General features: G+C 40.1%; 2 protein-coding genes and 1 long non-coding RNA gene across 3 annotated transcripts; 1 reads left to right on the top strand and 2 right to left on the bottom strand.

Annotated features, from left to right (window-relative positions):
* Positions 1–1,084: 1,084 nt before the first annotated feature.
* On the top strand, positions 1,085–2,216 carry LOC108667252. Its single transcript, XM_018154254.2, has 3 exons — positions 1,085–1,211; positions 1,604–1,667; positions 1,894–2,216. The coding sequence occupies exons 1-3, from the start codon at positions 1,147–1,149 to the stop codon at positions 2,146–2,148; spliced, it is 384 nt and encodes a 127-aa protein (XP_018009743.1). The 5' UTR covers positions 1,085–1,146; the 3' UTR covers positions 2,149–2,216.
* Positions 2,217–3,645: 1,429 nt separating this feature from the next.
* LOC108667250 (ribosome-recycling factor, mitochondrial) lies at positions 3,646–6,650 on the bottom strand. Its single transcript, XM_018154253.2, has 6 exons — positions 6,247–6,650; positions 5,602–5,745; positions 5,145–5,209; positions 4,751–4,896; positions 4,193–4,352; positions 3,646–3,854 (listed from the first exon to the last, which is right to left on the bottom strand). The coding sequence occupies exons 1-6, from the start codon at positions 6,608–6,610 to the stop codon at positions 3,774–3,776; spliced, it is 960 nt and encodes a 319-aa protein (XP_018009742.1). The 5' UTR covers positions 6,611–6,650; the 3' UTR covers positions 3,646–3,773.
* A 4,508-nt stretch (positions 6,651–11,158) lies between these two features.
* LOC108667251 lies at positions 11,159–13,098 on the bottom strand. Its single transcript, XR_001930542.2, has 4 exons — positions 12,865–13,098; positions 12,448–12,586; positions 11,980–12,043; positions 11,159–11,716 (listed from the first exon to the last, which is right to left on the bottom strand). It is a non-coding gene; the product is annotated as an uncharacterized LOC108667251 (long non-coding RNA).
* Between the last annotated feature and the right edge of the window lie 3,024 nt (positions 13,099–16,122).

The following is a 16,122-nucleotide window of genomic DNA, read 5'->3' as shown; positions in this document are numbered from 1 at the left end:
AATTACGGATGCTGCTTCTTCCAGACTTTCATTATAGTGTTCAATTGTATCTAAGGAAAAATTCACATTAATTATAAGTCACAGTGAATTCATAATTCAATTGTATATATAATAGACCCGCCATGTCTTCGGGTTTCCGCCTAATTACTGGGGTCTCTGCGGCTCTGATGTCTCTGCTCAGTCCTGATAATCTCGGCCCCGTATCTAACGTCAGCAGATGCGGTGCAGCGTGTATCAGCGACCCTCGATGCGGTGGATTCGTTTTTGATGCCAACCAGGTGAGGGAAAATGAATACGTTAATAGATTTTTAAAAGAAACTTAAAAGAAACTACCTTATATATGGCTCAATATTAGGAATTTACCTTACGAAAAACTGCTTCGTGCGTTTGTTGCGGTCAAAATTTCAAGTCGTTTTTTATTCAACACTTTTCAAAATGTTGGAACATGGAATAAAAAATGAACGGCTATTAGCTCTGATAATAACCAGACCAGTTTTCTAAAAGAAGTAAACGGTCGATTCGCATTTATTGATTTCAACTGAACGGGATTCCTTGATACTTGAATAAGAAATTATATCTAGTACAACTTCTAAACAACACTTGACTTTTTTGCAGTCATTGATGTCAAGTTGAATTCAAATTTTCTCCAAGATAATGATGCTAAAATCACCATTAATTTCATAATACCGGTATTTTATTATTATAATTCTTCATTTCTTTTCCCGTAAATAATCTTTATCTATTTGGGACGTAAAGTTACCGATAACCGCGCTGACGGCACTGCACGACATGTAGTCAAAACCATCATCCTTGGGACTACCCAAGGTAATCCCAAGGGGGTTTACCTTGGGTAATCCCAAGGGGAATTATCCTTGGGATTACCTTGGGTCAAATTTACCTGCTGCTATCGTATTTAGGCTAAATGTCAATGACCAATTGTTTACCCCGTAGCCTGACCTATTCACCCCATCTCCTGAATGGTTGTTCATCCCATCATCAAGCTTGTTGTTAACCCAATTATCTATTATTCAACCCATCAGCTAACGTGGCGTTCACCCCATCATCCGACCTGTTATTTCGCCGTGTCAGTTCGTGGTGGAAGCGTATGAAAGTCGCGCGGTGTCGGCCTTCGTCTCCGATGCTTACATGATCACCGCCTACGACGGCAAAACTTTGGTTGAGATCAACGCTCCATTGCACATGTCCTGGCAGTAAGTTAAATTATTTATTCAGAAACGTTAAATTTCTGAGATGTGTTGTGTTGTTATTTTATTTTACATGATAATCCTTTCACAATGGTGTTTCGTGTTTCTTGGACGAGACCAAATAACTAATACGGAAACGCTTAAATTTTCGATTATCTAATTAAATTTGAGAAGAGAAAATCCTCCTGGCAAACTTAGCAGTGTATTATTCTAATTAAGCAATATCTAATTCTGGGATTTAAACTATAATATATGTAAATTTATGACGAACATTTTTTCAAATGTGAATTTTGCTAAGAACTTATAATGTGAATGTTACAGTTTAGGTGTGAAACGTTCTAAAAGGGCAATCATTTCTGGGCATTATTCAGCCGATGAGGAATTTTCTTTGCTTTCAGACAAGCATTCGACGAGTGTGCAGACAAGGGCACGACACTCGTCACTTATCCACGTACTCTAAAGGTATTCAGCTAGAATAATTTGAAAATCATCCCTTCTTAGCTTAATAAATAGAAACAATTTCATGTTCTTGTGTTATGTTCTCTAATCTCGATCATGAATTTCATGAATGTGATCTGAAAACATCGTTCGTAAAAGCAAAAATTTGAATGCAAGATAACTGACTATTGACCAACGAGATCAAGTGACACAATTTTGTGGTAAATTCATGTAATCCACCTTAATTCAGGAACGAGTTGCTCTGACCATCAGACGTCACCGATGGTTCTACGTAGACCTCCAGCGTCAGGACGATGGTAGTTACTCGTCAGTCAACACAAACATGGTCCTACCAAGCGACCATGACTTCCAGTGGCTGCGAGGTAACCCCAATAATGGGACTCAGAAGTGCATCGGGATGGGAGGTATCCCGATGGTAGTGTACGACTATCCTTGTAACTTGGTGGATGAATGGGACTTTAGTCTCTTCTGCCTCGCTGAATGATCCGGAAGTTTTCTCGGGATCTTGCATTATATTTGCCAACAAATTTTGCTTCCATTAATAAATTTATTATTAAAGCATTATTGTTTTCTTGTCCGTACCATCGTAAATGACACACTAGTCGGCCCTGTTTCTAAGTTGCCATTCACTTTTAAGATAAATATTTCTTATGAACAAAAATGAATAAGCATTTATCGTATAATTTAAACTATCTCAGTATCATTTAGCATGATTGCAGAGAAAATTTGATAATTATTATAAAGTTCTTATGACGTCAGACATGAAAAGTACTGCTTTGTGGAACTTGACTCTGGGACTCAATTAGCAAGACGATCAGTCCCGAGGAAAAAGCGACATTCAATAAACGCAAAGTTGTACATTATTTAAGCCCGGCAGCCCAAGGAATTGATTGCCAGCTTAGCTGGGGAGTATACACTATATTGTAGTTGCTACGTAAATAATGATATTGCAAGGATAGCATCCATATTACGCGTTCTGTGAGCGTTCCAAGGATGAAAAGGATTCAGATTATGCGCCCTTTTTACTAATAATAAATATCCATACTACGCGCTCTTTATGCGGCTCACCAATTATAAGTATACAGAATATGTGCGTGGTAAACACTTCAGGACGGTGAGAAGAAGCTGGTGATTGCAGACTACTTCTCCCGACACCATTACGAATAGGCCGCGTTTAGCCTGTTGCCGACTTTCGACGTTCGGGACTCGTATCCAGCTGTAAAATCCGGTTTTATGACAAGACCTAATTAAAACTAAATTTGTATCATAAATATACTGGTTTTTACCAGTTAGTGACGTTGAGAAATGCAAATTTTTTCTAATGTTGTATACCGTTGCATATTCCAAGCACAGTTCATAACCCTTTCATATACGTATCTTTAACGATTTGTGGTTCATCGAGGTGATCATCCATTTCATCATTGGTTTTATACTATTTTTTCGCACCATAATCATTATATCCTATTAACATAGTAAAGACGGTGTAAATATTTCCATGCCAATCAATGAACGCAAGTTTCCGCAACTCTTAATTTTGCAGATTGGTTTGAACGATGTCCAGGCTAAAGGCAATACGGCGTAAGATGATCGTGAACTTTGCAGTAGCGTTTCAATTGCGGTAGTTGTATTTAACAAAGAATATTTTCTAGATATATCATTTTCTTTGACGATTACGCCAATAGTATAAGCAACCTGCAACAAAATACTCGGGAGATAGAAGTGGCAGATTGTATCAATATCAACAAACTCGTCGGCATAACGGGAAATTCATGACCATAATACATTGCTCTGAGGATATATTTCGATACGCATCAAATTTACTTTTTATTTTACAGATCAATTATTAAAAAATAAGTAGAACGAAGGTAAATGCTTTGAAGCGCTGGGGCTGGAAGGGTTGGGTATGATGGAATAGCGATTAAGGTGGAAGAGTAGTGGGCTGCAGAGGGAGGGGCAGTGGGCTGCAGAGGGCGAATGGGCTGCAGATGGAGGGGCAGTGGGCTGCGGATGGAGGGGCAGTGGGCTGCAGATGGAGGGGCAGTGGGCTGCAGATGGAGGGGTAGTGGGCTGCCGAGGGCGGGGCAGTGGGCTGCAGAGGTCTACAGAGGGCTAGGGTTTAAGCAGCTCTGTCTGCTTAGCGGCCAGCAGTTCGTCCACAGTTCGTATGCGCTCGTCCAGTAGCTCCTTTACCTGAGGGCAGGACGCATGCTAAGGAATTGGGTTCTGTGCACTTTTGTGAACACATAGTGCCATACTATCAAAACTCGCTCAAATACACACTTGCTGCACCTTGAAAAGATACCTACACAATATATGCCAAGTAGGTATGTTTGATCTCAAAACCTGCTAAGTACATGTGTACAAGATGGCGGAGTACATGTGTACATGTGTATATGTGTGGCGGAGCAGCTAAATATAGTCTACACTACGTGAAAACGTAGGTACGAAATATATGCCATGAAGGTCTTCAAACCAAACCTTGAAAACGCACGTACTAAACATATGCCAACTACGTCATCTTGCCCCACCTTGAGCGTGACTTTGAAGATGAGGTCACTTGAGACCTGCCCCTCCTTGCTCTTAACCTTCCTGACGCAGGCATTGTGTTGTTGCCGTAGCTCGTCCTTGCAGCGCTGTCCCAGCACCTTAGCCTTCTGCAGCAGTCCTTCCCGGTGCTCACGCGTCACTCTGTAATTGGCAACTTATACATTCTGCACCACACGCTATACTGAACCACATGCTAAACTGTATTATGCACCACACGCTATACTGAACCACATGCTAAACTGTGTTGTGCACCACACGCTACACTGCAGCAGCATTTGCCGTTGCTCTCACGTCACTCTGTAATGTGCACCACACACATAACTGTAGCATTTGCCGTTGCTCTCACGTCACTCTGTAATGTGCACCACACACAATATTGGACAGTACGTTACACACTACACGTGTGTACCATACATTTCACTGTGCCACAAGCTACATTGCAACAGCGCCTCCAAATGCACCCGCATGACCCTGTAATGAACTACAAGCTACACTGAATGCTACACTTTCCTAAGCTAAGGCCCCCACTGGGCACCCACTTTGGGAGGGGCACGGCGATGCGGGTGCCCTCTTGCTGGGGGCTGAGATTCATGCCAGAGGCGAGGATGACGTCAACAACACCCTTGGTCGCCTGGGGGAAGGCAGAGCAGTCGAGCACTACCAGGTGAGGACCTTTGCGGTGCACCTGTAACACATGGTAGTGAGAGCCAGTGGGGAATACATGAATTTAATTGGTGCACAGGTACATATTGAATAATAAAATAGAGGTAGCATGTAATAATACTTTTTAATGGAAATGGTAAAAGTTTTGTTTTCTGAGTTCTGACAGTTTGCCACTAATAACAGAATTTTTTGCAATTTTTAAACCAATATTTATTTGAACTTGGCTTATCAGTTATTTTTAGCTTGGCTTATCAGTAATCAGGCCCTCACCTGAGCAATCTCGCTTAGGGGAAAGGTGTCGCCTTCCAACTCCACTGGCAGCGCCTCCAAACTGCCTCAACACACCAAGCATTATTGCAGTAATATAATATTGGCGCATTCCTGCAGTATATTAGTATATTCCTGCAGTATCCTGCAATAGTGCTGACAGACCATCTCAATAAAAATGTTTCATTGCAATAATTAGTTTTAGATGTGGCAGACTGCTTACTAACAGCATGACCATAACAATTGCTCTATTGTACCAAACTCAAGTGTGAGGTTTTATAAAGATGCAAAAAGTTTAAAGCAAACCTTTCATAGCTCTTCAATTTTTGTTGGTAACATAAAAGGAATAACTCGCAAATTAATTACCAATACAACTCCCAACAAGATTGCAATCACAACATACAAATATGACCACTAGTACTCAAAACCTGCCAACATATTTGCAGAACTCACAACTTACCAACATTAGTTCTGACAGCAACAGCAGAAATAAGTTGCTGCCGGAAGTCTTCAACAAGACTGTCCATTTCCTGAAGCAGCTGCTTTTCATTCACCACTGAGGACATTTCTTCTGCTGTCAAATGGATCACTGACTTGCCCTTGCCTGCACTTCAATCCAGCCTTGTAGCTTTCATGAGGATTATTTTCAAGTGCAAATCAAGATGCACATGAATAATGATAAAAAAATCTATTGTTTGATCATACCAGAAGCAATAAATTTGCTTTTAAACAATGCAGGCAAAGAGACAATATTTAAGGATCATTAATGAATATCATGGTAACAATGAGGCTTGATCACAGCCTAGCACAACCTTATGAAGACAAAAAATCACATGTATAGCAAATCAATTACAAAAACATGTCCTAAAACATGAAATAAATTTTTAGAACAAAGACGCTAAAGAATTTGCAATTACTTGGAGGCTTGGAACCTTGTTATACCTATACCAAGTTATGTTAAATTTAGGATTTTCACAAGTAAATATTGGTACCCAAGCCAGTTTTATCCTGATAATAGTGAAGAAAAAGCTGAAAATGTCAGGTTTATTCTAGATAAACCACCAACAATAATCAAATTAGCTCAAAGTATAAAAACAGTTCTTACCTTTGCCCCCACCCTTGCTCTTGGACATCCAGCGAAGACTGAGGCACTGCATGAGGGGAGGAGCATGCCATGCAGTGCCAGTATTTTCTTTGGAGACCAAGCCTGGTACACTTAGTGGCAAGAAGATACTTGTTCCTAAAAACATTGGCCTTACATGCCTCAAGAGATGAGATTTCAACTCAGCCCGTTTTTCAGAGCATGAGTTCAACAAGCTACAATCTACAGAATGCGTGCGCAATGATTTGTATGGAGCAATTTCATATCTATAATAATTAATTGAGAGGCAGTTGCGTCTCACTAAACCCAAATGTTGACTGGGTAGTTGAAATTTTGAGGATAAATTTAAAATAAAGGAGGCTGCCATGAAGTATGTCTTATGGAATTTAGATATCAACAAATATACTCTGGAATAGAAAAGGATCAGGGAATTATATAATTTTATATATTGACTCTGTGAGAAGTTTAGCATTACTTTTTTCTATAATACAAATCCCAAAGAATGTTTCAAATTAACCATTTTTCAATGAAATTTGAATTCTCAGACAAAATCACTTTGTCAAACTATATTTCTTTGTACAATATACACATATATATATTTGATGTTTACATTGAAAATTTTTCCAGAGAAATGGTAACGAACATCTATAAATGACATTCAAAATTGCATTACCTAAATACTAAATGCACAATGCACATAACAGCTAACTGCAGCACTGGACTACCATACACTAGAAGTGGCAATTGTGGTCTGTGCCACTGTGCCAGTCTCTGAGCCCTGTGGCACAGTGACACTGTGCCATGCACTGCCATTTATGCTCAAGAAACTAATGTGATGAACCAATGATTCCCATATAATATAATTGGCAACTTACAGACACTGTACTTGTAGTCAGTGTAGTGTTTAAAAAAGATTGCTGAATGTGCTTTGTCAGTGTCACAAGATTCACATCACTCATATGGGCCTTCTATCTGCAATTTCTGCATACAGCAACATTTTAGTATGGTGAACTAGGTGAAGTAAATAAATATAAATTTTAGGACTTGGGTGAAACTGATAAATTACCTAATTGACTAATTCTGTAGTAAAACATATATATTTCTCCATTAGGCCAGTACGCATCTGCTCAAGCCCAATTCTGCTGCACATTCAAAAAATTAGCACATCTGTGATCTGTCTGTGTCAAGGACTGAAGGTCACATTATCACAGAGGTTCCCAAACTTTTGCAGCCTAGTGCAGTGGTACCCCCTTGGCCTTTGGCTACCCAGTGAATTCCTAGTGCCCCCCCCTCCCACACCCACAGACAGTCAGAAATGTAATATTTACATACATAATATACCCCCCCCCCACAAGCACACAAAAACACAGACTTTGAATATTTGTAAAAATTTACACTAGAAACCCAGCCTCCCAGGACCCATGAGAAGTTAAAAAAAACAGATCTGGGTAAAACACACATCACTGCCTTTGTAGGGAGTCATGTGTTGCACGGTTGCACCTGTTGTGTCACTTGTGTGAATGTGAGCAAATTGTCAAACAAACATTCAAACTTCTGACTGCCAACCCCGGGGGCCCCTTCTACCTGTGAGGCTGTGGCTACCTCCCCTTTCTTCCTCACCACCTCCCACAGCCCACAGATCTTCCCCCCCCCNCCCCCCCCCCCCCCAGCACAAGGGGCACTGCCACTTTGGGAAATTGGGAACCACTGCATTATCACAAAGTGAATGTCTTACTAACACTCTGACAGTGGCACACAAGACACAACTGACAGTCTGACACAAGTCTATGAGACTTTTTTTGGACTAGTAACATCTGCCTGAATTTATTCCTGGTCCCTGGATACCAGCATTAGGCTATATCATTGATATTGAATAAAATTTGAAACTAGATCAGGAAATGGAGAAAAAATCTCTCCACTCTCATTAGCCAGTAAGCAGAGCTGAGCTGAGGGAAGTGAAATTCCCAATTGGTCCTGGAAAGTGGAGCACAGGCATGGATAACTTGGATAGGTAGTATTCCACACCTGCTCCCTATCCAAACTCCAAAGTAGGTGGGATTTTTTTTTTTTTTTGATTTGGGGTCCCTATTACCCCATCCTAAGAAACTATGTCCCCCTTGTGCTGCACAGCAACATCTAAACGGTAGACAAACTCGTCCCAAAGGGAGTACCCCCTCCCCCCAAGAGCAAAGCAGTATAAGTCTAGAAGATGAAGGCAGCGGCCACAGTGCCCCAACTCCTCAAGAATTGGGTGCTACCATTCACTGGCCACCGTCGCTCTTGCCGCGTGACCTGCAACAGCCACAAAAGAGTCGCCGCAAGAATGCAGTGAATCTCTTCCCCCTTTTGGGGGGCGGCACCTTGCTTCGGCTCAGGCTCAGCTCTGGTGCCAGGTGGTTCACACTTCACCCATGACCATCACTCATCACTGAAAACAGATCCCAGCTACTCTGCTTCTGGGATCACCTCACCAGAGCCTCGCCAGTCCAACATGCCTTAGACTGACACAGAAGAGCACTCCATGAGCTCTTGAAAATTACAATCCAATTAATTCTCAAACGAAAGGTGTTTGAATTGAACAGACAGTCACTTAGAATTGTTAGCTACTTATATGGTAATGAATAAATTTGTGGCATATACCTACTATATAGTTGTAAGTTGTCTGCTCACCCAATTTGGAAGATATCCTTCCCTATTACTATTTTCAATCGTATCTAATATACCCATTGACTGCATAGGGGCAAATCAGTGATTTTTTAGAAGCCATTCATTTTTATTTTCTAATTTAGGGCTACTCAAAATTTAAACCAATATCTTATGTATGATGATGCTGGTATCCATGATACTTAACTGGTCTACATATATGACCAAAATTGAACTTGAAGGAGAGTCTAGAAAACTCACTGCTTTGCCACTATGCCGGGCATCAAGCATCAACTACCTAATAGGTAAATGGGTCGCCTGCCGAAGGCCACCACTCAGGCACTCACCACTGCCCTGGGCCCCTCCGCCCCTGCATGTAATGGAGGTATTAGTATTACTTTAGATTAAGTGAATCCAAAAAAGTGTGTTTTTTAAATTATATGTTTTTTGGGGTGTAGATTAAGAATCTGAAATCCGTTTTTGGAGGTCGGCATCGGAAATTTTTAATGGAACCTGTTCCCAACTGGACCTAACCTGCGAGGTTTTCGGCTAGGTTGATCGGCTAGGTTTTTTTTCAATGTTTCGAGTCCGTCCGGCGGCCGGAAAAACCTAGACCTAAAAACCCCTTTTTTGGATGCACTTAATCTAAAGTATTACCGCAATCTGCTCATTTATTAGGTCTCAGGGCTGGAATCGATGAGTTTTGCCAATGAATTCTTCAACAGCTTTGCAGATGTGCGGCCAGGCAGGGCAGTTGGAGGTGTCTCCTCCCAGCAGTGAAGCAGTGCTGAGTGCAAACTGTCAATGCCTACGAAGTCAGAGACGGACGTTGCGGAAGAGCGTTCCATAATTACAATATTTTATATAGTGGAATATCGTAATAGTAATTACAGTATATGAAAATTTAGCATTCACATACTTCAATAATTTGTATTTTATAGTAGTAAATTTAAATAGCGCTTTATTGTAGGGTTTAAAATTGTTGCCCAATACTATATATAATAATTATATTTCACAAATAATGGTCGTGTAGCAACCCGGTGCTCGAAGGAAAAAATTTCGAAAAAAGTAAGAATTTTTATACCGATTTGGTCGCAAAGAAAACAAAATTAGTTATATATATGTTATTCGTTTTTCAGTGCGATAGTACATAGATACGCTCGCATCCGACACCGCATACGGCATACATGCGACAGGAAAGCAGGCAAGGCGAAGATACCTCAGAAGGATGCCAACTTGTCAACAACAGGAAACTCCATTTGAACTGCAAATTACTCCTGGTAGACTGTTACGGCATGTTTAAATTGATGACACTTGATTGTTAAAATACTCTTTACGTAATAGAATCATCGAATTATTGTATTACATCTTCATAAGATAGTAATTTATAAAGATATTGTAAGCATTTGACCATATGATATAACAAATAGTTTATAAAAAATTTGAAAGCTCTTATTTTTGTTTTTATTAATTTATTTATTGATTTTCTCTTTAGTTCTTGGTGAAATTACAACTTAAACAGTCTATAATAGAAGATTTTTAATAATCGTACTAAATCCCTCAATAATAATTTCAATAAACTATCTACAATATAATATAGTGATAATTTTGTACTGTCTGCGGCAAGTCCGTTTGGCGCCCGGCCACGTGAGCTAAAATGACGGCATATCAATTGACTGTGCACACGCCACGTCCTGTCTTCTTCTCTCAGAATTGTCTATTTGTGGCCTAGAATAACGTTTGCAGATAAAACTTTCCTTGTACTCATTTACCTGCATCGATCGTCTTCTTGTCGGTGGAAGAAGGCTTAAGATCGAAACATCAAAACTGCAGCTAATAATTTTTCTACTTGAGCAAGATTACGCGTTTAGTAACGTGATCACGAAGTAACGAGCTAGGCAACTTGTACTGCGGTAAACTAAATATAAAAGTCCTGGTCAAAAAGGGCGAAGTAGATGAGACTATAGCAAGGTTGGAGCAGTGAGTTGGGGGTTCAAAGTCCTGGCAAGCTGCAAGTATTCTGCTATGAGTAGGTTAGTCAATGGGCCAAATTTGGTCTAAGCGACGCTGACAGTATGACTTGTTAGATGGGCTGGCCGAGCCCATCTAACAAGTGGGCTGGCCGAGAATATATACGCATGTACCAAAAACAATTAAGCAAGAATGCTGTAGTGTTTAACCAAATAAAGACTGTTCAGGGTTCAGATTGAGAGCTTTAGTATAAAAGTAGAGAATGAGTGAGCCATCCAAAATCAAGGGACACAAACGAGTATTAATGCAAATATCCAATGTTTATTAACGAGCAACTTCAACGTATATAATGAAAAAATTCTAGTCAGTTGACATCTTCGCGTCACGTTGTTTGTACTAACACATGTCGTGGTTTAGTCCTTGTATAAATCGGAATTTATTAAACGAGACAACAGGATTGAACTCAACTCATTTTTGTCGCGTGCGAGAACACAGCCTGCGTCTTGGATCTGCTTAGATCAATTATTGTTGACCCACGCGAAAGAAATTTACATGCAACAACAACAATTTATAAGTAAAACATCAATGAAGTCAATAGCAGCGCTTATTCTACAAGACAAAACACGCTGTAGTCCCAATCGTCAACCCGATCACAAGGATAGTCGAACGTTTCCAAGTAAGAACCTCCCATCCCCAAGCACTTTTCAGACCCTCCATGCGGGTTGTTGTGGTACCACTGAAAGTCATGGTCGCTTGGTAGGACCATGTTTGTGTTGACTGACGAGTAACTACCATCATCCTGACGCTGGAGGTCTACGTAGAACCAACTTTGACGTCTGATGGTCAGTGCCACTCGTTCCTGAATGAAAGCGGGCTGCATGAATAAAATGTATTGTATAGAGAAAATATATAATTTGATCATATAGTCAATAGTAAGTTTTCCCACAAAATGAATAAATAGAATTTCAAAATCGAATTGCTAAAATAATTATATCTTGAATATAGAAGCAAACAATATGTTTTCAAAGAAAAAGAAGATTTGAGTGAAGTTTTCAAGTGTATAACTAAATGCTATTCGTTAATATTGTTCACTACTGGAGAAATTTTAGTTGGTAATCTTACCTTTACGTTACGAGGGTACGTGACGAGTCTGGCGCCCTTGTCAGCACACTCCTTGGACGCTTGTCTGAAATGAGCGTCAACATATGAAAAATAGATTTCAAGCCAAATTAAACTGAACAAATCAAATATCTGCAGGTATTCATTTGGCCATCAAGTCCAATTTTCATTTGCATTAGGTACTCTGTAGAAAGAACGCGCATTTCGCACTCTCGAGCAGTAATTATCATAAACATGTCATAATAATCAACACTAACCTATGATTTATCATAGGCGCATTGTTACATTTTTTTAGCTTCAATGGCTAACCTCTGAAAATTTATTCAGAAACCGAATGCATTATTTTCACTCGTCAGTCGTCAGTTATCAAAAGCTCGTGAGTTCACCTTATATTTGATCGAAAAAAAAATACATTGGCCATACCTCACAAAACAGAAGTTAGACATGAAAAAATTTTCTTATATAACTTACTGCCAAGATAAGTGCAGAGGAGCAGGAATCTCGACCAAGGTTGCATTGTCGTATGTTGTTAGTAGGTATAGGCCTGTTGGACGATCTCCCACTCAGCGCCTGCTTCATCTCGGTCCACCACAAACTTGCATGCCACCGGCTGATCAGATAAATAAACAATAAACTATTCGAATTTTTTATATAGTTGAGTTTCCAGTCAATAATTTTTTACTAAAATACTTTTACATGCAATGGGCCCAATTTAAACCCTCGAACGAAAGCTGTGGGTGTGGTGCCAGAAATTTCGTGAAAGTCGCATGCGCTCCCGATATCATTCTCTAAAGTAAATTCAAAGGTAGATTTTCATGAAAAAGAACAACTCATGTGAACTCACGTTTTCTGTCTCGTAAGTTATTTTATTTTTTTAATTTCCCTCACCTCGAGTGTATCCCAAACGAATCCACCGCATCGAGGGTCGCTGATACACGCTGCACCGCATCTACTGACGTTGGGTACAGAGCCGAGATTCTCAGGACTGAGCAGAGACATCAGAGCCGCAGAGATTCCGGTTATCAGACGGAAACCCGAAGACATGTTGTATTATACAATCGAAATAAGAATACGTTCTCTAAATTTGTATGTATTTTTAAACTTTGGTTTACTTGGACAGATTTTTTTTTCCTTTTTGCAAGTTTGATTGAAGCCCTGAGAATGCTTTCTGTTAATAACTTTTTTGCTCGATTTTTTGGTAATCAGGTGAGTGAAAATTGCTGCTGGTGTTGGCAGGTCGATAAACACATTAGCGAAATGTTTTCAAAATTCTTAAACGTATGACACAAAAGTTCTACAAGAAGCTGCACAGTGAAACTTGAAAATTTGAGTTTTATGCATGAGCAGAAACGTAGGAATATATGAGTGCAATGGGAGAGGGATTATTACAATAATGCGATAAATAATAGTCGATCAGCAATTATAACCCTAATATAGCTGAATTATCCAAATATTGAGACCAAAAATATTAAGAAGTTATGGTAGCTTCCAACACCGAATTAATTAAATTTATGTGCAATGTTAATTTAGGCTTATATATGAAACAAAACTCCACGAACAAGCAATCGACGTAAGGCAGCCCAACCTATGTTGCATGACAACACACACTGACCCTGTCAACGTCTCCACGCGTGCTTTTATTTACAGACGCCTGATGCCGTGTCGGCTGAGTCACAGCGTCAATTCTATGTAAAGGAAATCTTTGCGTTAAGGAAATTTTTGCGTGTGAGGAAGTGCAATTTTTTCCGTGCGTAAGAAAACTCGATGAATATTCAACGAGCTGCGCACAGAACATCTAAAGAAACTATATCAAGTAATTACTCTTTAGAATTAATTAATAATTAATTTAACTCTTGCTGCACTTTACTTTCTGTCGAAGATTGGCTGACACGTTTTGAATATTGAAGCTAGCTGTTGCGGTTGCTAAATAAAATTTTTAATACGAAAAAATTAGCCTACAAAACTAAGCGATGGATCATATCAGTCATGGTCGTCTTGTTGCTGAAGATTGTGTGGTCGTACTTGGTTGTTGGATCAATGAAAAGTTGTTGTTCAATATCTTCAGCAGACAACAAATCGGCCTGAGAGTTGCGATTCGCTGTTAAAACCGTTTAAAAACCAAAAATTAAATTTAAATCGAGAATTTCTTCAGAACTTCTTCTAGAATGTGTTTTTGTTTTATTTTCTATAATGTACCCCGATTTGAATGCTCAATTGTGGAATAACAATGGTTTCTGAAACATTTAGAGACAGCATTTCTTCTCGCTCCGAGTCACCGACATGAGGAACAGCCTCCTTGATAGCATCGTCGACGCTCCGAGTTTCAACGCATCCAAGAACTGACTAGACAAAGCTATGCAGGAGCATATGTTCAGTCTTAAAATGCCTAGCAAATTACGGACCAGGCAATAAGTCCAGACGAAGCTATGCAGGAGCATATGTTCAGTCTTAAAATGCCTAGCACCTTACGGACCAGGCATAAGTCCAACAGCTATCTCAATCAATCGTCAGCTACGGAAAGATCGGGTTCCAAAGGCCGGATCACTTGTGGAATCAAGTCACGAAAAGTACAAGAATCGGCAACAGGCCCTGGGCCTATTTCTACCGTGCCGACACTTCTATTCTATATTATTATAATGCAGTTATCAGAGCTGGGCAGCGCTACTTTCAAATGTAGCGGCGCTACCGCTACCGCTACATGCTCTAAATGTAGCGGGCGCTACCGCTACACCCACTAGATTGTAGCGAGCGCTACCGCTACCGCTACAGTAAAATGTAGCGCCGCTACATTAGCCGCTACAATGGCCAAAATTATTGGAAATCTCTAAATATTTATTGTTCTGCTACTGGGATTTACTCATAAACATTTAATGATAACAAAACATTTTTCAAAACATATCAATGCAACTTTATTGCAATTAACCTAACCGAACTACTAGTTCGGGTTAAATACAGTAAATAAAAGTTACAGTTATTTTTATGTTTTACCTTCCCTACATGGATGTCTACTTTAATCTACCAATCTCAAAAATTATCCACATATACATATAAAAATCAATATTTTATTTGTATATATATGTGGATTATTTTTGAGATTGGTAGATTAAAGTAGACATCCATGTAGGGAAGGTGAAACATAAAAATAAATGTAAGCAAACTGAAACATGAAAAATACCTGTAAGTGGTAACTGGTAACAACTTAGCAAGTAACAACTAACATGCTGACACTAGTAACAGACTGAGGTTGACAACATTACACCGAAATCTTTCGTACAGTTTTATTCTGTAATTTATATTATGTATGTATCGTGCTGGTTTTTGAATAATATATAATACTATTAAGTAAAATCTAAAGACTTTATCTATAAATGTAGCGGTAGCGCTGTAGCGGCAAAACCTCGTATCGCTACTTAAATATGTAGCGGGCGCTACCGCTACCGCTACAATTGCTTAAATGTAGCGCAGCACCGCTCCCGCTACATGTAGCGCGCTACTGCCCACCTCTGCTTGAGGCCCAGCTGGAGATGGGAGCTGGCGTGGACGTGATATACCTGGACTTTGCTAAAACTTTTAACAAAGTTGACCATGGGGTGCTCTTTAGAAGGCTGAGGCTGTTGGGGGTAGGAGGAAGCCTGTTGAGGTGGATCCACAACTTCCTTACAGATAGAGTACAAGCTGTCACAATTGGAAACTCGAAATCGAGAGAAGCGAAGGTGAAAAGCGGAGTTCTGCAGGGTTCAGTGCTGGGACCGATCCTCTTCCTCATCCACATTGCCGACATATACTCGGAACTCACCCACGCATCTACATCGTCATATGTGGACGATACTTGAGTGCTGATGAAGATCACAGATGACCTAGACTGCGGGAGGTTACTGGATGAACTATCGTCAATCTACGATTGGGCCCTAGTGAACAATATGCAGTTCAACGGCACCAAGTTCGAAGTAATGAGATGCAGTGTCCGCGCAGAGATCGAGATGCCACATCACTACTTGGCATCAGATGGCACAGAAATTGAGGAGAAGCAACTAGTTCGAGATCTCGGAGTGTTGATGAGTACTGAAGCCACGTTCGATGCCCATATCGAGGAAATAGTCGCGCGCAGCCGGCAACGGATGGGGTGGATATAGCGGACATTTCGAA

This window comes from Hyalella azteca, unplaced genomic scaffold (genome assembly GCF_000764305.2).
Source record: "Hyalella azteca isolate HAZT.00-mixed unplaced genomic scaffold, Hazt_2.0.2 contig13343, whole genome shotgun sequence".
Lineage (NCBI taxonomy): Eukaryota > Metazoa > Arthropoda > Malacostraca > Amphipoda > Hyalellidae > Hyalella > Hyalella azteca.
This window is presented reverse-complemented; position numbering and strand designations above follow the sequence as displayed.

Bases quoted from the DNA above. Each gene is read 5' to 3' on its own strand.
- LOC108667252 (XM_018154254.2), top strand. From the start codon at position 1,147: ATGATCACCGCCTACGACGGCAAAACTTTGGTTGAGATCAACGCTCCA. The intron at 1,212-1,603 runs GTAAGTTAAATT...CTTTGCTTTCAG, and splicing joins CCATTGCACATGTCCTGGCA to ACAAGCATTCGACGAGTGTG. The intron at 1,668-1,893 runs GTATTCAGCTAG...ACCTTAATTCAG, and splicing joins CTTATCCACGTACTCTAAAG to GAACGAGTTGCTCTGACCAT.
- LOC108667250 (XM_018154253.2), bottom strand. From the start codon at position 6,610: ATGGCAGCCTCCTTTATTTTAAATTTATCCTCAAAATTTCAACTACCC. The intron at 4,897-5,144 runs GTGAGGGCCTGA...CATGTGTTACAG, and splicing joins CCCTAAGCGAGATTGCTCAG to GTGCACCGCAAAGGTCCTCA. The intron at 3,855-4,192 runs GTGGGGCAAGAT...TCCTGCCCTCAG, and splicing joins TCTTCAAAGTCACGCTCAAG to GTAAAGGAGCTACTGGACGA.